Source organism: Hylobates moloch, unplaced genomic scaffold (assembly GCF_009828535.3).
Source record: "Hylobates moloch isolate HMO894 unplaced genomic scaffold, HMol_V3 SCAFFOLD_4, whole genome shotgun sequence".
Classification (NCBI taxonomy): domain Eukaryota; kingdom Metazoa; phylum Chordata; class Mammalia; order Primates; family Hylobatidae; genus Hylobates; species Hylobates moloch.
In genome coordinates, this window is record NW_026652279.1 from 41,522,268 (window position 1) to 41,540,347 (window position 18,080).

The 18,080-nt window shown below is 41.4% G+C and overlaps 1 protein-coding gene across 2 annotated transcripts in view; it reads left to right on the forward strand.

The window, feature by feature from the left end:
- GPR156 (G protein-coupled receptor 156) overlaps nucleotides 1–18,080 on the forward strand; it is a 122,899-nt gene that overhangs the window by 34,988 nt on the left and 69,831 nt on the right. For both annotated transcript variants that reach the window (XM_032150079.3, XM_032150080.3), the window contains exons 2-3: nucleotides 6,201–6,676; nucleotides 6,903–7,039. In XM_032150079.3, the coding sequence (XP_032005970.1) occupies nucleotides 6,581–6,676; nucleotides 6,903–7,039 (233 nt within the window). In that variant the 5' untranslated portion in view covers nucleotides 6,201–6,580. The remainder of the gene's footprint in view (nucleotides 1–6,200; nucleotides 6,677–6,902; nucleotides 7,040–18,080) is intronic.

Below are 18,080 nucleotides of genomic sequence, written 5' to 3' on the forward strand. Positions count from 1 at the left end.
TTATATCTTTCTCTTATCTAACTGCTCTAGCTAAGACTTCCAGTAGTATGTTGAATAACAGTGATGGCAGTGGGCATCCTTGTTGTGTTCCAGATTTTAGAGCAAAGGCTTTGTCCTTCCCCCATGCCCCAGGTAGGTCCAGGAGTCAAGGACTAGAGTCCAAAACCTTAGAAGTCTACCTGGTATTCTATCATACTGTGGCTGAGTTGGCCCTCAGACTACAAGACACAGTCCTTCCCACTCTTCTCTCCCCTTTCCAAAGGCAGAGGAACTGCCTTTAGTAGAGACAGGGTTTCGCCATGTTGGCCACTGCCAACCCAGGCCATGAGGAGGACTGCCAGACTACTACTGATGTTCCCTTAAGGCCCACGTTCTCTTAAATCAACTTGTCTTGAATGCTACCTAGGCTGAGACTCACCCTTCAGGACAGTGGGCTCCCCTCTGGCCCAGGAAAGGTCCAGAAATGCTGCCCAAGGGTCAAGTCCTGTAGTCAGGGACTCCAAGAGCCCTCTTGGTATTCTAACCCCCTGTCTCTGTGCTGGTACCTAAGGTGCAAGACAAAGTCCCTTTTACACTTCCTTCTGCTTTTGTCAAGCGGAAGTTTTGTCCTGCAGCCACCACAGCTGGTAATGTACTGAGTCCCACCTGAAGCCAGCAAGTCTCAGAGGCTCACCCAAGGCCCTCAACATAGTCCCTGGTTATTGCTGCTGGTTATTCAGGGCCCAAGGGCTGTTCACTTAGCAGGTGATAAATGCTGGCAGGGCTGGGTCCTTTCCTTCAATGCAGTGGGTTCCCTCTGGCCCAGGGTGTGTCACCTGGTTTCTAGGGCCTAGAATGGAGGCCTCATGACTCTGACCAGTGCCCTATCCTACTGTGGCTGAGCTGGTATCCTAGATGCAAGAAAAAGTTTTCCCCACTTCTCCCTCTCCTATTCTCAAGTGGAAGGAAGGGGTCTCTTTTGGAGCTGTAAGCTGTGTAGCCTGGGGTAAGGGGAGGGGTGATGCCAATACTCTCTTGGCTGCCCCAGCTGGTGTCTCAGTAGGTTGTATGCATTCCCAGTCTGCTGTCTCTGGGCCTAGTTCAGCTCCAGAACTCACCTAAGAGTTGCAGTCCTTATGGCCTAGACTACTTTTAAAGTTTACTTGGAGACAAAGAGCACTGTGGCCCTCACTGGTGAGGTTTACAGGCACTCAAGTTTAGACCATTGGGATTGGTGATTCCTCTCTGGCTAGGGCTGTTTTAAATCCTCCCTCCGTTTGCACATGTCAGCTGAGTTTGATCTAGTTTTCCTTTCTGCTGTGATTTCTGGTTCTTATGAAGGTGTTTTTTCCTGTGTAGATAGCTGTTAACTTGGTGTCCTTGCAGAGGGAATGATCAGTGGAGCCTTCTATTTTGCCATCTTGATCTGCCGCCATGTATCATTCTTATCAATCATTTTCTCTTTATGCACCTGGAAATACACTGGTATACAAAATTAAGATCCTTACTTTCACAGAATTTGTGTTCTAATGGGGGAAGTCAAACAATAATCAGTGGACACCAATACATAAATAAATTAAATAACACATTAAAAGGTGTTGAGGACATACTGGGCATGGTGGCTTATACTTGTAATCCCAGCACTTTGGGAGGCCAAGGCAGGCGAATCACTTTAGGTCAGGAGTTTGAGACCAGCCTGGCCAACACGGTGAAACCCTGTCTCTACTAAAAATACAAAAATTAGCTGGGTATGGTGGCAGATACCTGTAATTCCAGCTACTAGGGAGGCTGAGGCAGGAGAATTGCTTGAAGCTGTGAGGCGGAGTTTGGAGTGAGCTGAGATCCCGCCACTGCACTCCAGCCTGGACAACAGAGTGAGACTCTGTCTCAAAAAAGTAAATAAATAGAAATAAAAGCTGTTGAGGACAATGGAGGAAAAGGCAGATCAGAGAAAGAACATTTACAAAAGCCAGAGGGAGTGTGAAGCAATTTTAAATGAGGTCAGATTTTTGGATAATTTCTATTGCTATGTTTTTAAGTTAACCAATGTTTCTTTTTGCAATGTCTGATCTGTTATATTTTTATTTCAGGTATTATATTGTTATCTCTAGAAGTTCCATTTGGATCTCCTTTTTATCTTTCAATTCTCTCCTCATTTTGTTCATATTTTGCTTTATATCCTAGAGCATATTTATAATAGTTGTTTTAAGGTTCTTGTGTGATAGTTATATCATTTCTATTCTTTCTGTGTCTGATATTATTTATCTATTTTTTAAAACTTTATGGTTATAGATCATATTTTTTCATTTCTTTGAATGCCTGGTGATTATTTTGAATTTTACATGTTGAGCACTGGATCTTGTTATATTCCTTCTAAGAGCATTGAGTTGTGTTCTGGAATGCAGTTGAGTTTTTACAGATCACTTTGATCCATTTGAGACTTTCCTTTAGGGTATATCCAGAGTAACATTTAGTTTAGAGTTAATTTATTTTTACTACTAAGATGTGGCTTTTCTGAGGATTCTATCCAATGTCCTGTGTATTATGGGGTCTCTCCATACTGGCTGATGGAAACACAGGGGTAGTCTCAGCCCTGCGTGAGCTCCAGGAATTACTCAGCTATTGCCTATCAGTGTTTTTTTCTTCAACTCCAAGTAGTTTCTTCCTGCTCGTATCCAAATCAGTACTTAGAAGAAGATTGGGGGGATCCTCTGCAGATTTCCAAAGTGCTCTCCCCACTCTCTGTACCTCCCTCTTCTTCATTGCTCTGCCCCACAAATTCTAGCCACCTGAACATCCTCAAATTCCAATCCATTCCCCTTACCTCAGGTAGAATTCTAGGTTCTGATTGGTTTTCCCTCCACGTGCTGTGACCTGGAAACGACCTCCAGGCAGTATCTCTTAGGAACCCCAGTTGTGTGGCATCTGTTGTACAATGCCTGAAAATAGTTGTTTCATGTGTTTTGTCTGGTGTTCAACTTGTTCACAGAAGAAAGCAATTCGCACAGCGGTTAATTCTTCACAGAGAGAAGCAGAAGTTCTACCAACTGCAAAACAACTTGTTAAAAGACAGTATTTGTATGACTGGTCATAAATTATGTATAGAAGAATAGAGATTTTGTGAGAAAGATACGGGCCTGTACAGAGGGGTGAACTTGCAAATGACCATCTTGCACTTGGGAATAGTATCTGTTTTCCTGATCCTAATCACTGGGAAGGATTCTATAATCTCTGTCAAATAAATTGCAAACACTACCACGCATGGCCTTGGGTCTACTACTGTCTATGACATAAACAGTTTCTCCCTAGAGACTTAGTTGTGAGGGTACAGGGGGAAGGTAGCTTTTGGAGGGGCCTGGAAGACCCTTCCCTTTGTGCCTTCGATTCTGTATATATCTTGTGGTCAGATGTCTTACCATTACCCTCTCTGATAACTCCCCACCCACTTTCCCAATCACTGAACACTTTTTGAAACCATTCAACTCTTTCCTTTCAATGATTGAGCCCTTCATTGTTTCATCAGCTCCTCTTGTGTGAACCTCTGTGAATGTGTGCCGAGTTTGCAGTTTAATGCCTGTCCCATGCAAGAGCCCAATATCGCGGTATATAAAGTTTCTACACTGGATATCCATGGACTGAAGAGGGGCCTAGCATTCAGAGTTCCACGCCAGTGAGTTTAGCTTATCCAAGGGTACCTCTAGAATGTGCTCAGCAATTTATTCCAAGTCAGAGTTGCATCCCCCAGGACTTTAGGCTCAGATGGACAGCCCCATCATATTTACAGAATCCCTCAAAGATAATTTAAGTTTAAGATTGTCAGCCCACCTGGGGTGCACAGTGTTGACCAGGGTTTCTCAACCTTAGCACTGTTGACATTTGGGGCCAGATAATTCTTTGTTGTTCAGACCATCCTGTGAATTATAGTATGTTTAGCAGCATCCTTGGCATCTACCTACTAGATGTGAATAGCATCCTTCTCTTAATTTTGACAACCACAGATGTCTCCAGAATTGCCAAATGTCCCCTAAAGGTGCAAAATTGCGTAGTTGAGAACTACTGGTAAAGAGGCACTATGGCATGCCAAGCTCTAGGGAGCCCACAGAAGTGCACTTCTGGGAACTAAAGCTGAAGAAACCCAAGAGGCCCCTTGGTATCTTCTTGGAAGAGGTTAGTCCAGAGTGTCTGCACCATGTGGAGTGTATACCGGGATGACATTGACCTTGGAATGTAAACTCCCGGGATTCTTTCCTCTGCGGATTTGGAGCAGGGTTTTCTTCTTCTCTGCTTTTCAGTTTACTTATTTGAAAATGAGGAATGGTGTTTACATCACAAAACACTATATTGAGGACAAAATGAGGTTTTATGTATATATATACCCATACGTATATACTTCTTCCAAATGATATAATAATATATAAACATTGAATGAATAATGGTTCAAATATAAGTGTACTTATTTGCCACTATGATTAAAAGGGCAATATAGGAAAAATACATTTTCTTCTAATCCATCATGTCATAATAGTCCTCCCGGTGGTTTGCAGTATGGCTCTGTGCTAGAAGGCACAATAGGAAATCTCTAACTTAAAGAAAAGGAAAATAAAAAATATCTTTCTAGCAATTAAAGTCTCAACCAAATTAGAATGCAAATAGGTTTTTATATTTGCTTCTTAATTTTGCATTCAATAATCTGACTAGAATATGCAAGAATTTAAATGCCTTGATGGGAGATAGTGGGTTTTAGTTCTCTTGGGATTTCATTGTAATAAACCTGGTAAATAATTCAGGAACATATGAGAGGCCAATGAATGGTCAGCACCTGGTGCTATATTGTTTGTGCCTAAGCACACAGACTCCAAAGATGGCACTCTCCACCTGTCACTGTTGTTCTAGCTTAAACATGGGCCCTGTGTTCAGTGGCTATTGAAATAATAGTAACTGATATTTTTGCCTTGTCCAATTTTCCTCCACAATCAAAGAAAACTGTGCTAAGCTGTTTAAAAAACACAAAACAGAAGTGGCAGCCTCTTTTAGATTACCACTGGTAAAATTTCAAATCTATTTTCTCTATTAAGGGATTGATTGCTTTAAAGAATTAGGGATATGGCTGTCTTTTCTACTGGTGCTAATTTGAGCCTTTTTGCCTTTCTGTCTTTGTTCCACAAGGCTGAGCTTCTCTTTAGATCACATTATTCATATTGCGAGGATCTTCTGAGAGAAATAACACCATCCTCTGGCCAGCCACTCACTGTGCAGGAGTTCCTAGAGCTCCCCAGTTTCTTTCCCTATTGTCTGAGTAGTCTATCTCACTCCTGTTAGTCTCACAGTTTAAATACAAACAAACAAAGACTCTTGCAGGCAGATTGGGTACCTTTCTTTGACCCCAGCCGACTGGACATAGAGAACAAGAACTGGAAAGGACAAGAGCTAGAGTGACTGACAGATCATATGTGGAGACAGCATGGGGCACCTGAGCCCAGCACCATCCAGGATCAGACAGAACTTAAGCCATGAGCTGCATAGAAAGATCTTGGGAGGGTACTGGGTTTCCCAGTATGGAAAAAAGAAAAATGTGGCTCACAAGTCTAAGCTAAGGTCTTTACAGTACTGGGCCATAAAAAGGATATGAAAAGAAACTGCAGAAAATGTTAGATATGCTTTATCTTTGTTTTAAAAATATTATTTACTATAATGGCTTAAAATATGTTTATTTAGGCCGGGCGCGGTGGCTCAAGCCTGTAATCCCAGCACTTTGGGAGGCCGAGGTGGGCGGATCACGAGGTCAGGAGATCGAGACCATCCTGGCTAACCCGGTGAAACCCCGTCTCTACTAAAAATGCAAAAAATTAGCCGGGCGCGGTGGCGGGCGCCTGTAGTCCCAACTACTCTGGAGGCTGAGGCAGGAGAATGGCGTGAACCCGGGAGGCGGAGCTTGCAGTGAGCCGAGATTGCGCCACTGCACTCCAGCCTGGGTGACAGAGCAAGACTCTGTCTCAAAAAAAAAAAAAAAAAAAAAATATGTTTATTTAAATATATTATATTTGATACCTTTGTAATATATGTAAGTGTATAATAAAATATAACTATATAATTAAAATAGATATTTTAAAACCTCTGTAATAAACCATTTACGTGTGTGTGTGTGTGTGTGTGTGTGTGTGTGTGTGTGTGTGTGTGTACGTGCCTTTGTTTAACAGGTTTAATTGCTTTCCTTTCTTCAGGAACCAGAGTGAGGGTACTTGAGCAGTGACTGCCATCTGGTGGTTAACCAGAATCATCACCTTGTGTAGCCTGATGGTTACTAAGATGTCCACTCTTGACTCACATGGCATGCACTGGCAGCAGGGGACCAGTTGAAGGATGTCTGATTTTGGAGGGTGACCAGTTGAAGGATGTCTGATGAAGGAGTCTAGTGAAATAACCCTTCGCTTCTACCTGAATGGGTTGTTCACTCTGGATTCTGAGCCTGCAGCCAGCTCCAAAATGGGGCCTCTGAAGAAAAGATTTGAGTTGCTCTTGTGTTTTAGTCAAAGATCTGCATCCCTACCAGTGGGTAACCAAGACTGTGAATAAGCACACACCAGCAGGGGCATGTGGTGACATGGAGCCTGAAATAAACTGCTCTGAATTGTGTGACAGCTTTCCTAGCCAGGAGCTGGATCGGAGACCCCTTCATGATCTCTGCAAGACAATAATTGTAAGTGAGCAGCTACAGGATGCCAGGGCTGCTCAGATGTATGTGGTGGTGGTGGTGTTGGGTAGGAGGAGGTGGAGGGAAAGGGGGACGAGGAAGGGGAGGAGTAGGAGGAGGAACTGCTCATGCAGGATACATATTTCCCAGCACTTGGTGACGATGGGGCAGTTTGTTTTTGACCTATAGAAGATCCTTCATTCCTAACAACTTCTCCTTATTCTGTCCTCAGACATCTTCCCACCATGGCAGTAAGACCATCTCTTCATTATCTCCTGTCCTCTTGGGTATTGTTTGGACTTTTCTCAGCTGTGGACTTCTGCTGATACTTTTCTTTCTTGCCTTTACAATTCGCTGCAGGAAGAACAGGTAAGCAGCCCAGTTTCTCATCACACATAGCTGAATCATGAAACCCCAAATGTTAGTATCTTTTGGCAGCACAAACCACTAGCTGGTCTCCCACTACAGGATTAAGCCACATGAGACATTCCCTCTGAAATAGTCTACCTGTTGAGAAGGGGAAAGATCTAGGTCAGTATTGTGCTAACTACTGCAAGGGTATCCAAAGAAGAGAATGAAGAGTCTCACTCTATAATGGAGGTACAATTCTTCTGAGAAGATGAGGTATTTATATTTAAAATGAAGACCATGTAGAGGATTCCAAAACAACACAAAAGCTTGAGGACAGCACAGCAGAACCAGTCTGGGTGAGTTAGGGTTTCTGCAAAAGCAGTGAAGCACTGCTACCTGGCTATTTGCTAGATAATTCTGGCTGACTAGAAAGTCACCAGCTCATCAAGGTAAGTATGGCTCCCAGGATTCGCAAAAGAAGCAAAATGGTGACTTTTTTTCTGAAGGGACTTATACCACCTTGCCTTGGATGCAATTTCATCCTTCCTCAGGGCCCATCCCATCTCTCCCACCCCAACACTGTACCCTCATCCTACCACAGCTGTCCCAGGTGCCTCATGAGAAGCCCCGCTCCAGCCCTCTCCTTAGCCCACAGCTGACTTCAGATGGAGCCCACAATCAGAAATTAACAACTTCCTCAAACCAGCCAAACTCGTCCAGCCCCACTACAGCCTTACTCTGTGTGGTGACCAAGCATGTCGTGCTCCATTGCCTGTGGATTTGACACTCAGATGAGAATCAGTCAGTTGCATTTTGGGATGCTGTTTTGCCATGTTAGGCATGGAGGACATGGAATTGTTAAGCAGCAGTGACTTGGTTGTTGGGTCAGCATGGTGGTGATATGTGGCACCCCAACTAGAGTGTACCCCAGAGACTGCCTCAGCCACTTTTCATTATGTTCCTCAAGCACACTACGCTGACTCCCATCTCAAGGCTTTTGTACTTACTGTTCCTGTACTGTTCCCTCTGCTTGGAAGTCCTCTTCAGATATTCCCATGACTAGTTCCTTCTCATCTTATAGGTCTTGGCTCCAGTGTCACCTCTTCAGAGACACCTCCCCTGATCATCCTATCTAAAGTAGCATGTCTACCATGATCACCCCCTCATCTCATTCCATATCCTATCAGCCTGTTTTATGTTCCTTATAGCAAGCATAGTCTACTATTACCTATTTGTTGATTTACGTGTTGATTGTCTGTATCCCCTACCAGAATGGAAGTCTGCAAACACAGGGACTTTGCCTGTCCTCTTGTGCTCACCACTGTGTCTCCAGCATTTAGAACAGACTCTGGGACATAATAGGTGCTCAGTAAATATGCATCCAGTGATCCTGGGAGGAAAGAGATTTAAATCCCAACGGTGGCTGCTGCCAACAAAATGACTGGGAAAATCATGCATTTCAAGGTTAGAGAACTATGGAATACAGTCTTTTCAGCTGTAACATGTTTCTATAATGCAAAGTAATCCTCAATTGGTATTACCCAGTTGGTAATAAGAAAATTATGTCATTGATTCATATGTTACTTTTCCCCCAGCAAATCAATAATTTAAACATTCAGGGGCAAGCTTTCTCACAGCTAGTAAAGGAAGCTTTAAGCTTGGCAGTTCCTTCCCTTAGGGCAAGTAGTGGCTGGCTTAATGGCTTAAGAACTTGTGTCTTCCCTACAAGATGAGGCTGTAGGAGTAGATGAAGAAGCTGAGAAGACATTTGCCTTATGTTTAAAAACTTCAGTTGATTGTTAAAGCACAGATCCAGAGCAGATTTTTAGTTTTTTGACAATGTTATCTATTAGAGATAAATGCCCCTGAGGACCTGTGTCTTGAGATTTAAGACTGTAGAAGTTGACTTTGATCCTGGGTACAAATGATAGTGGACATTTACTGGGTGGTAGTGTTTTCGTTGGAATAATTAATATTTTATTAATACTCTTGTTACAAAGTTAACTGTTTTGAGTGTTATGACCACATCCTATTTTCCCCACAGTCTATTATTTTTACATATAATTTTGCAGAATACAAGGTTTATCAAGTATTTATATATCGTGTTAAAACAGGAATACCTGTAAACAGCATTATACTAGAAACCCTTATATTTCTTTCACTCTATTAAAGATTTTGCTGCCTGTTTTGTTTGCAGTGGGAGCATGACTTGGCATAAAGAATAAAATATTAAGAGGTACTGTGAACAGAAACACATTTTACAATTAAGTGGCTTACAAGGTCAGACAAGGAAAGATAAAATAATCCAGTTTCAAAAGTGTTTTATTGAACAATACATTTGTTAAAAGATGCAGCATCACAATCAGATGCTTTATTTCATTACAATTCTGTGGTCTCTAAATTTGGGACTGTGTGTGTGAGTTCTTGTATGTGTACATGCAAGAAAGGAGAGGAAGAAAAATATTTTAACACAATAAAAATAATACAAAAATGTTTAAATCCAGTTGCAGATATTGAATTTTTGATAAAAATTTCGAAAACCAGTAAAGATAACGAAAACTTGAACACTATCAACCAACTTGACCCAATTGACGTTTATATTACCTTTCACCCAACAACAGCAGAATACATATTCTTTTGAAGTACACATGGAACATTTGCCAAGATATATCATATTCTGGGCCATAGAAAAAGTCTCATTAAATTTAAAAGGATTCAAGCCGGGTGCAGTGGCTCATGCCTGTAATCCCAGCACTTTGGGATGCTTAGGCGGATAGATCACCAGAGGTCAGGAGTTTGAGACCAGCCTGGCCAACATGGTGAAAACCCATCTCTACTAAAAATACAAAAATTAGATGGGTGTGGTGGCATGCACCTGTAGTCCCAGCTACTTGGGAGGCTGAGGCAGGAGAACCCGGGAAGCAGAGGTTGCAGTGAGCTGAGATCATGCCACTGCACTCCAGCCTGGGCGACACAGCAAGACTCTGTCTCAAAAAAAAAAAAAAAATTAAGGGATTCAAGTCATATGTTTTCTGACAATGAAATTAAAATGGAAATCAGTAATAGAAAGATCTCTGGAAAATCCTGAAATATTTAGAAACTACATAGAACACTTTAAAATAATCCATGGTCAAAAAAGAAATCAAAAGGAAGACTAGAAAATATTGACCAGAATTAAAATGAAAATACAACCTAGATTTGTTGGATGCCACTAAAGCAGTATTGGGGGAAATCTAGAGCACTAAACCCCATATTAGAAAGGAAGAAACGTCTCAAGTCCATGACCTCATCTTCCACCTTACAAACAGAAAAAAAGAGCAAATGAGACCCAAAGTAAGTAGAAGAAAGGAAATAATAAAGATCAGGTTAGAAAATAAAATAGGAAACAGAAAACAATAGGAAAAAAAGTCAGTAAAGCCAAAAGCTATGAAGATAAGAAAACTGATCAACCTCTAGCCAAAGTGATCAGAAAAAAAAGAAAGAAGATACAATTACCCAAATGAGGAATGGGAGAGGTGACATCACTATAGATTCTATAGATATGAGGGATAAGGTAATGTTGTAAACAACTATGGTAGGTAGCCTCTAAGATGTTCTTCAATGATTCCCACCTCCTTGTAGTCACACTCCTATGAAGTCCTCTCTCCTTGAGTATGAGGTGAACTTACTAACTTGCTTATTAGTGAGATGTCACTTTTGGCATTAGTTCACAAAAACTGTGGCTTCCATCTTAGATCTCTCTCATTGTCCGACTAACTCACTCTGTGGGAGGCCAGCTGTTGTGTTATAAGCTGTTCTGTAAAGAGGCCCCCATTGGCAAGGAACTGATGTTTCCAGCCTGTAGCCAGCAAGTACCTGGGGCTTGCTAACAGCCATGTCAGTGAACTTTGAAACAGGTGACACCTTAACTGTATTCTTATGTGAAAACCTGAGCCACAGGCACCCAACTAAGCTGTGCCTTAGAAATATTACCAGTTCAACTCAAACTCTTCTAAAAAAACTGAAAATAAGGAAGTAATTCCCAACTCATTCTATGAGGACAGCATTACCCTGATTTCAAAATTGAATAGGAAGAAGAAGAAGGAGAAGAAAAAGAAGAGGAGGAGGTGAGAGGGGGGAGGGGAGGAGGAGGAAAGCTATAGGCTAATATGTCCTATAAACATAGATTCAAAATTTTAAACAAAATTTTAACAAATTGAGTATGACCAAATGTTAAAAAGAGAATACATCATCAGGACAACGTGAGGTTTATCCCTGGAATGCAAGCTTTATTTAATATCTAAAGATTGATCAATAACTCATGACATTTACCAACTAAAAAAGAAAACTATATGATCATCTCAGTAGATACAGAAAAATTTTTTGACAAACTTCAACATCCATTTCTGATAAAGTCTCAACAAACTGAGCGTAGAACAGAACTTCCTCCCCACTGCACAGCACAGCTGCTGTGGCAGATCGTGGCCAGACTGCTTCTTTAAGTGGGACCCCGATCCATCCCTCCTAACTGGGCAGGACCTCCCTGTGAGAATTTCAGCAACTCTAGCCAGGGTTTTATGGACAGAACTCTGATCTCTCTGGGACAGAGCCCCTTGGGGGAGGGGTAGCCACAGTCTCTGTGGTTCAGCCAACTTAGCCTTTCCTGCCTGCTGGCTCTGGAGAGTCTGGGCAGTCTGGACAAAAGGGGATCACTCCAGTGCAGTGCACCCAGTCCCCCAAGGGGCAGCCAGACTACTTCTTGAGGCAGGTCCCTGATCCCATTCCTCCTGACTGGCTGAGAACTCCCAAAGAGATCCCCAGACACCTCTTAACAGGAGTGTTTGGGCCAGCATCAGGTTGGAGCAGGCAGCCATCTTTGCTGTTTTGCACCCTTTGCTGGTGATACCTCCAGGTGCAGGAGGGACCCAGGTGATTAGGGTCTGGAGTGGACCCCCAGCAAACCACAGCAGCCCTGCAGAAGAGGGGCCTGACTGTTAAAAGAAAAACAAAGCAGCAACAACAACATAAACAAAAAAGACCCCCAAAAAAACCCATTGAAAGGTCAGCAACCTCAAAGACTGAAGGTGGATAAGCCCACAAAGATGAGAAAGAATCAATGCAAAAATGATGAAAACTCAAAAAGCCAGAGTGCCTCGTCTCCTCCAAATGATTGTAATACCTCTCCAGCAAGGGCACAGAACTGGGCTGAGACTGAGATGGCTGAATTGACAGAAGTAGCCTTCAGAATGAGGGTAATAACGAAATTTGCTGAGCTAAAGGAGCATGTTCTAACCCAATGCAAAGAAGCTAAGAATCATGATAAAACATTACAGGGGCTGATAACCAGAATAGCCAGTTTAGAGAGGAACATAAAACACCTAATGGAGCTGAGAAACACAACGTGAGAACTTCACAATCCAATCACCAGTGTCTATAGCTGAGTAGACCAAGCAGCAGAAAGAATCTCAGAGCTTGAAAACTGTCATTCTGAAATAAGACAGGCAGACAAGGATAGAGAAAAAAGAATGAAAACAAACAAACAAACAAAACCTCCAAGAAATATGGGATTATGTAAGAAGACTAAACCTACAACTGATTGGGGTACCTAAAAAAGATGGGGAGAATGGAACCAAGTTGGAAACCATACTTCATGATGTCATCCAGGAGAACCTCGCCAACCTAGCAAGACAGGCCAACATTCAAATTCAGGAAATGTGGAGAACCCCAGTAAGATACTCCACAAGAAGATCAACCCCAAAACACATAATCGTCAGATTATCCAAGGTCGAAATGAAGGAAAAAATGTTAAGGGCAGCCAGAGAGAAAGGCCAGGTCATCTACAAAGGGAAGCCCATCAGACTAACAGTCGACCTCTCAGCAGAAATCCTAGAAGCCAAAGAGATTGGAGGCCAATATTCAACATTTTTTTTTTTTTTTTGGAGACTGAGTCTCGCTGTGTCGCCCAGGCTGGAGTGCAGTGGCGGGATCTTGGCTCACTGCAAGCTCTGCCTCCCGGGTTCACGCCATTCTCCTGCCTCAGCCTCCCGAGTAGCTGGGACTACAGGCACCCGCCACCGCGCCCGGCTAATTTTTTGTATTTTTAGTAGAGATGGGGTACCATGGTCTCAATCTCCTGACCTCGTGATCCTCTCACCTTGGCCTCCCAAAGTGCTGGGATTACAGGCGTGAGCCACTGTGCCCGGCCTCAATATTCTTAAAGAAAATAATTTCCAACCCAGAATTTCATCTCAGGCCAAATTAAGCTTCATAAGTGAAGGAGAAATTAGATCCTTTTCAGACAAGCAAATGCTGAGGGAATTGTTACAACCAGGACTGCCCTGCAAGTGCTCCTGAAGGAAGCACTAAATAGGGAAAGAAAAAACTTACCAGCCACTACAAAAACACACTGAAGTACACAGACAAGTGACACTATGAAGGAACCACATAAACAAGTTGGCAAAATAAACAGCTAGCGTCATGATGACAGGATCAAATTCACACATAACAACACTAACCTTAAGTGTAAATGGGCTAAATGCCCCAATTAAGACACAGAATGGCAAGCTGGCTAAAGAGCAAAGACCCGTCAGCATCAGCAAACACCCAGATGCTGTCTTCCAGCGACCCATCTCAAGTGCAGAGACACACATAGGTTCAAAATAAAGGAATGGAGGAAAATTTACCAAGCAAATAGAAAACAGAAAAAGGCAAGGGTTGCAGTCCTAGTTTCTGACAAAACAGGCTTTAAACCAACAAAGATAAAATAGACAAGGGCATTCCATAATGGTAAAGGGCTCAATTCAACAAGTAGAGCTAACTATCCTAAATACATATGCACCTAATATAGGAACAACCAGACTCATAAAGCAAGTTCTTAGAGACCTACAAAGAGACTTAGACTCCCACACAATAATAGTGAAAGACTTTAACACTCCACTGACAATATTAGACAGATCATTGAGACAGAAAATTAACAAAGACATTCAGGACCTGAACTAAACTCTAGATCAAATGGACCTGATAGATATCTACAGAACTCTCCACCCAAAAACAACAGAATATACATTCTTCTCATAGCCACATGGCACTCTAAAATTGATCATATAATCAGAAGTAAAACACTCCTCAGCAAATGCAAAAGAACTGAAATCATAACAAACAGTCTCTCCAACCACAGCACAATCAAATTAGAACTCAAGATTAAGAAATTCACTCAAAACCATACAACTACATGGAAATGAACAACCTGCTCCTGAATGACTCCTGGGTAAATAATGAAATTAAGGCAGAAATCAAGAAGTTCCTTGAAAGTAATGACAACAAAGAGACAATGTACCAGAATCTCTGGGACACAGCTAGAGCTGTGTTGAGAGAAATTTATAACATTAAATGCCCACATCAAAAAGCTAGAAAGATCTCAAATCAACAACCTAACATCACAACTGAAAAAACTAGACTACCAAGAGCAAACAAATCCCAAAGCTAGCAGAAGACAAGAAATAACCAAGATTGGAGTGGAACTGAAGGAGATCAGAGACACAAAAAGAAATTTCAAAAAACCAACAAATCCAGGAGCTGGGGTTTTTTTTTTTTGAAAAAAATTAATAGACTGTTACCTAAACTAATAAAGAAGAAAGAGAAGAATCAAATAGACACAATGAGTAATGATAGGGGGAATATCACCACTGACCTCACAGAAATACAAACAACCATCAGAGAATGCTATAAACACCTCTGTGCACATAAACTAGAAAATCTAGAAGGAATGGGTAAGTCCAGGGCACAAACACTTTCCCAAGACTGAACTAGGAAGAAATTGAATCCCTGAACAGACCAATAATGAGTTCTGAAATTCAGGCAGTAACAAATAACCTAGCAACCAAAAAAAGCACAGAAACAGACGAATTTACAGCTGAATTCTACGAGAGGTACAAAGAGGAGCTGGTACCATTTCTTCTGAAACTATTTCAAACAATTGAAAAGGAGGGACTCCTCCCTAACTCATTCTATGAGACCAGCATCATCCTGATACCAAAACATGGCAGAGACACAATAAAAAAACAGAACCTCAGACAAATAAGCAACTTCAGCAAAGTCTCAGGATACAAAATCAATGTGCAAAAATTGCTAGCATTCCTATAAACCAACAACAGGCAAGCAGAGAGCCAAATCATGAATGAACTCCCATTCACAGTTGCTACAAAGAATAAAATACCTAGGAATAGGGCTAACAAGGGAAGTGCAGGGCCTCTTCAAGGAGAACTACAAACCACTGCTCAAGGAAATCAGAGAGGACACAAGCAAATGGAAAAACATTTCATGCTTATGGATAGGTAGAATCAATATTGTGAAAATGGCCATATGGCCCAAAGAAATTTATAGATTGAATGCTATTCCCATTAAACTACCATTGACATTCTTCACAGAATTAGAAAAAACTATTTTAAAATTCATATGGAACCAAAAAAGAGCCCCAATAGCCCCAATGTCTTTTTGCTTAGGATTCTAAGCAAAAAGAATAAAGCTGGAGGCATCATGCTACCTGACATCAAACTATAGTACAAGGCTATGGTAAACAAAACATCATGGTACTGGTACAAAAACAGATACATAGACCAATGGAACAGAATAGAGAACTCAGAAATAAGACCACACACCTACAAACATCTGATACTCAACAAATCTGACAAAAATGAGCAACAGGGAAAGGACTCCCTATTTAATAAATGGTGCTGCAAAAACTGGCTAGCCATATGTAGAAAATTGAAAGTGGGCCCCTTCCTTACACTGTATGCAAAAATTAACTCAAGATGGATTAAAGACTTAAATGTAAAACCCAAAGCTGTAAAATCCCTAGGCGAAAATCTAGGCAATACCATTCAGGACATAGACATTTCATGACAAAAATGCCAAAAGCAATTGCAGCAAAACCAAAAATTGGCAAATGGGATCTAATTAAAGAGCTTCTGCACAGCAGAAGAAACTGTCATCAGAGTGAACAGACAACCTGCAGAATGGGAGAAAATTTTTGCAATCTATCCATCTGACAAAGGTATAATATCCAGAATCTACAAGGAACTTCAACAAATTTACAAGAAAAAAATAACCCCATTAAAAAGTGGGCAAAGGGCATGAACAGTCACTTCTCAAAAGAAGACATACATGCAGCCAACAAACATGAAAAAAAGCTCAACATCACAGATTATAAGAGAAATGCAAATCAAAACCACAATGAGAGGTGAGTGGGTCACTTGAGGTTGGGAATTCGAGACTAGCCTGGCCAAAATGGCAAACCTTGTCTCTACTAAATATACAAAAATTAACCAAGCGTGGTGGTGAGCACCTGTAATTCCAGCTACTCAGGAGGCTGAGGCACAAGAATTGCTTGGGCCCAGGTATTGCTTGAACCCAGGAGGCAGAGGTTGCAATGAGCCAAGATCTGCACTCCAGCCTGGGTGACAGAGTGAGACAATGTCTCAAAAATAAAAAAAATAAAATAAAATAAAATAAAATAACCCATGATGAGATACCATCTCTTGCCAGTCAGAATGGTGATTATTAAAAAGTCAAGAAACAACAGATGCTGGTGAGGTTGTGGAGAAAAAGGAATGCTTTTACACTGTTGATGGGAATGTAAATTAGTTCAACCATTGTGGAAGGCAGTGTGGCAATTCCTCAAAGATCTAGAATCAGAAATACCATTTGACCCAGCAATCTTATTATGGGGTATATACCCAGGAATATAAATCATTCTATATTATAAAGATAACATGCATGCATAACTTCACTGCAGGACTATTCACAATAACAAAGACATGGAATCAACCCAAATGCCCATCAATGATAGACTGGATAAAGAAAACGTGGTACATATATACCATAGAATACTGTGCAGCCATAAAAAGGAATAAGATCATGTCCTTTGCAGGGACTTGGATGGAGCTGGAAGCCGTTATCCTTAGCAAACTAATGGAGGAACAGAAAACCAAACACTGCATGTTCTCACTTGTAAGTGAGAGCTGAACCATGAGAACACATAGACACATATGAGGAGAACAACACACACTGGGGCTTGTTGGGGAAGGTTGGGGGAGGGAGAGCATAAGGAAGAACAGCTAATGGATGCTGGGCTTAATACCTAGGTGATGGGTTGATCTGTGCAGCAAACCACCTGGCACAGGTTTACCTATGTAACAAACCTGCACAGGTAACCCTGGAACTTAAAAGTTAAAAAAAATTTAAAAAGAAGAGAACTTCCTCAACCTGATAATGTGCATCTATAAAAAAAACCTATACCTAACATCATTTTTAATGGTAAAAGACCGAATCCTTTCCCATTAGGATCAGAAAGAAGACAAGATATCCAGTCTCACAACTTCTATTCAACATTGGAGGTTTTAGCCAGTGCAATAAGGTAAGAAAAATAAACAAAAGTCACCTACTTTTTAAAAAAAGTAAGAATGAAAATATTTTTACCCTCAGATGACCCGATCATCTATGTAGAAAATCCAGTGAAACATTTATTTTTATTATTATATTTTAGGTTTTAGGGTACATGTGCACAATGTGCAGGTTTGTTGCATATGTATCCATGTGTCATGTTGTTTTCCTGCACCCATTAACTCGTCATTTAGCATTAGGTATATCTCCTAATGCTGTCCCTCCCCCCTCCCCCCACCCCACAACAGTCCCCAGAGTGTGATGTTCCCTTTCCTGTGTCCATGAGTTCTCATTGTTCAATTCCCGCCTATGAGTGAGAACATGCAGTCTTTGGTTTTTTTGTCCTTGCGATAGTTTACTGAGAATGATGTTTTCCAGTTTCATCCATGTCCCTACAAAGGACATGAACTCATCATTTTTTATGGCTACATAGTATTCTATGGTGTATATGTGCCACATTTTCTTAATCCAGTCTATCGTTGTTGGACATTTGGGTTGGTTCCAACTCTTTGCTATTGTGAATAGTGCCGCAATAAACATACGTGTGCATGTGTCTTTATAGCAGCATGATTTATAGTCCTTTGGGTATATAACCAGTAATGGGATGGCTGGGTCAAATGGTATTTCTAGTTCTAGATCC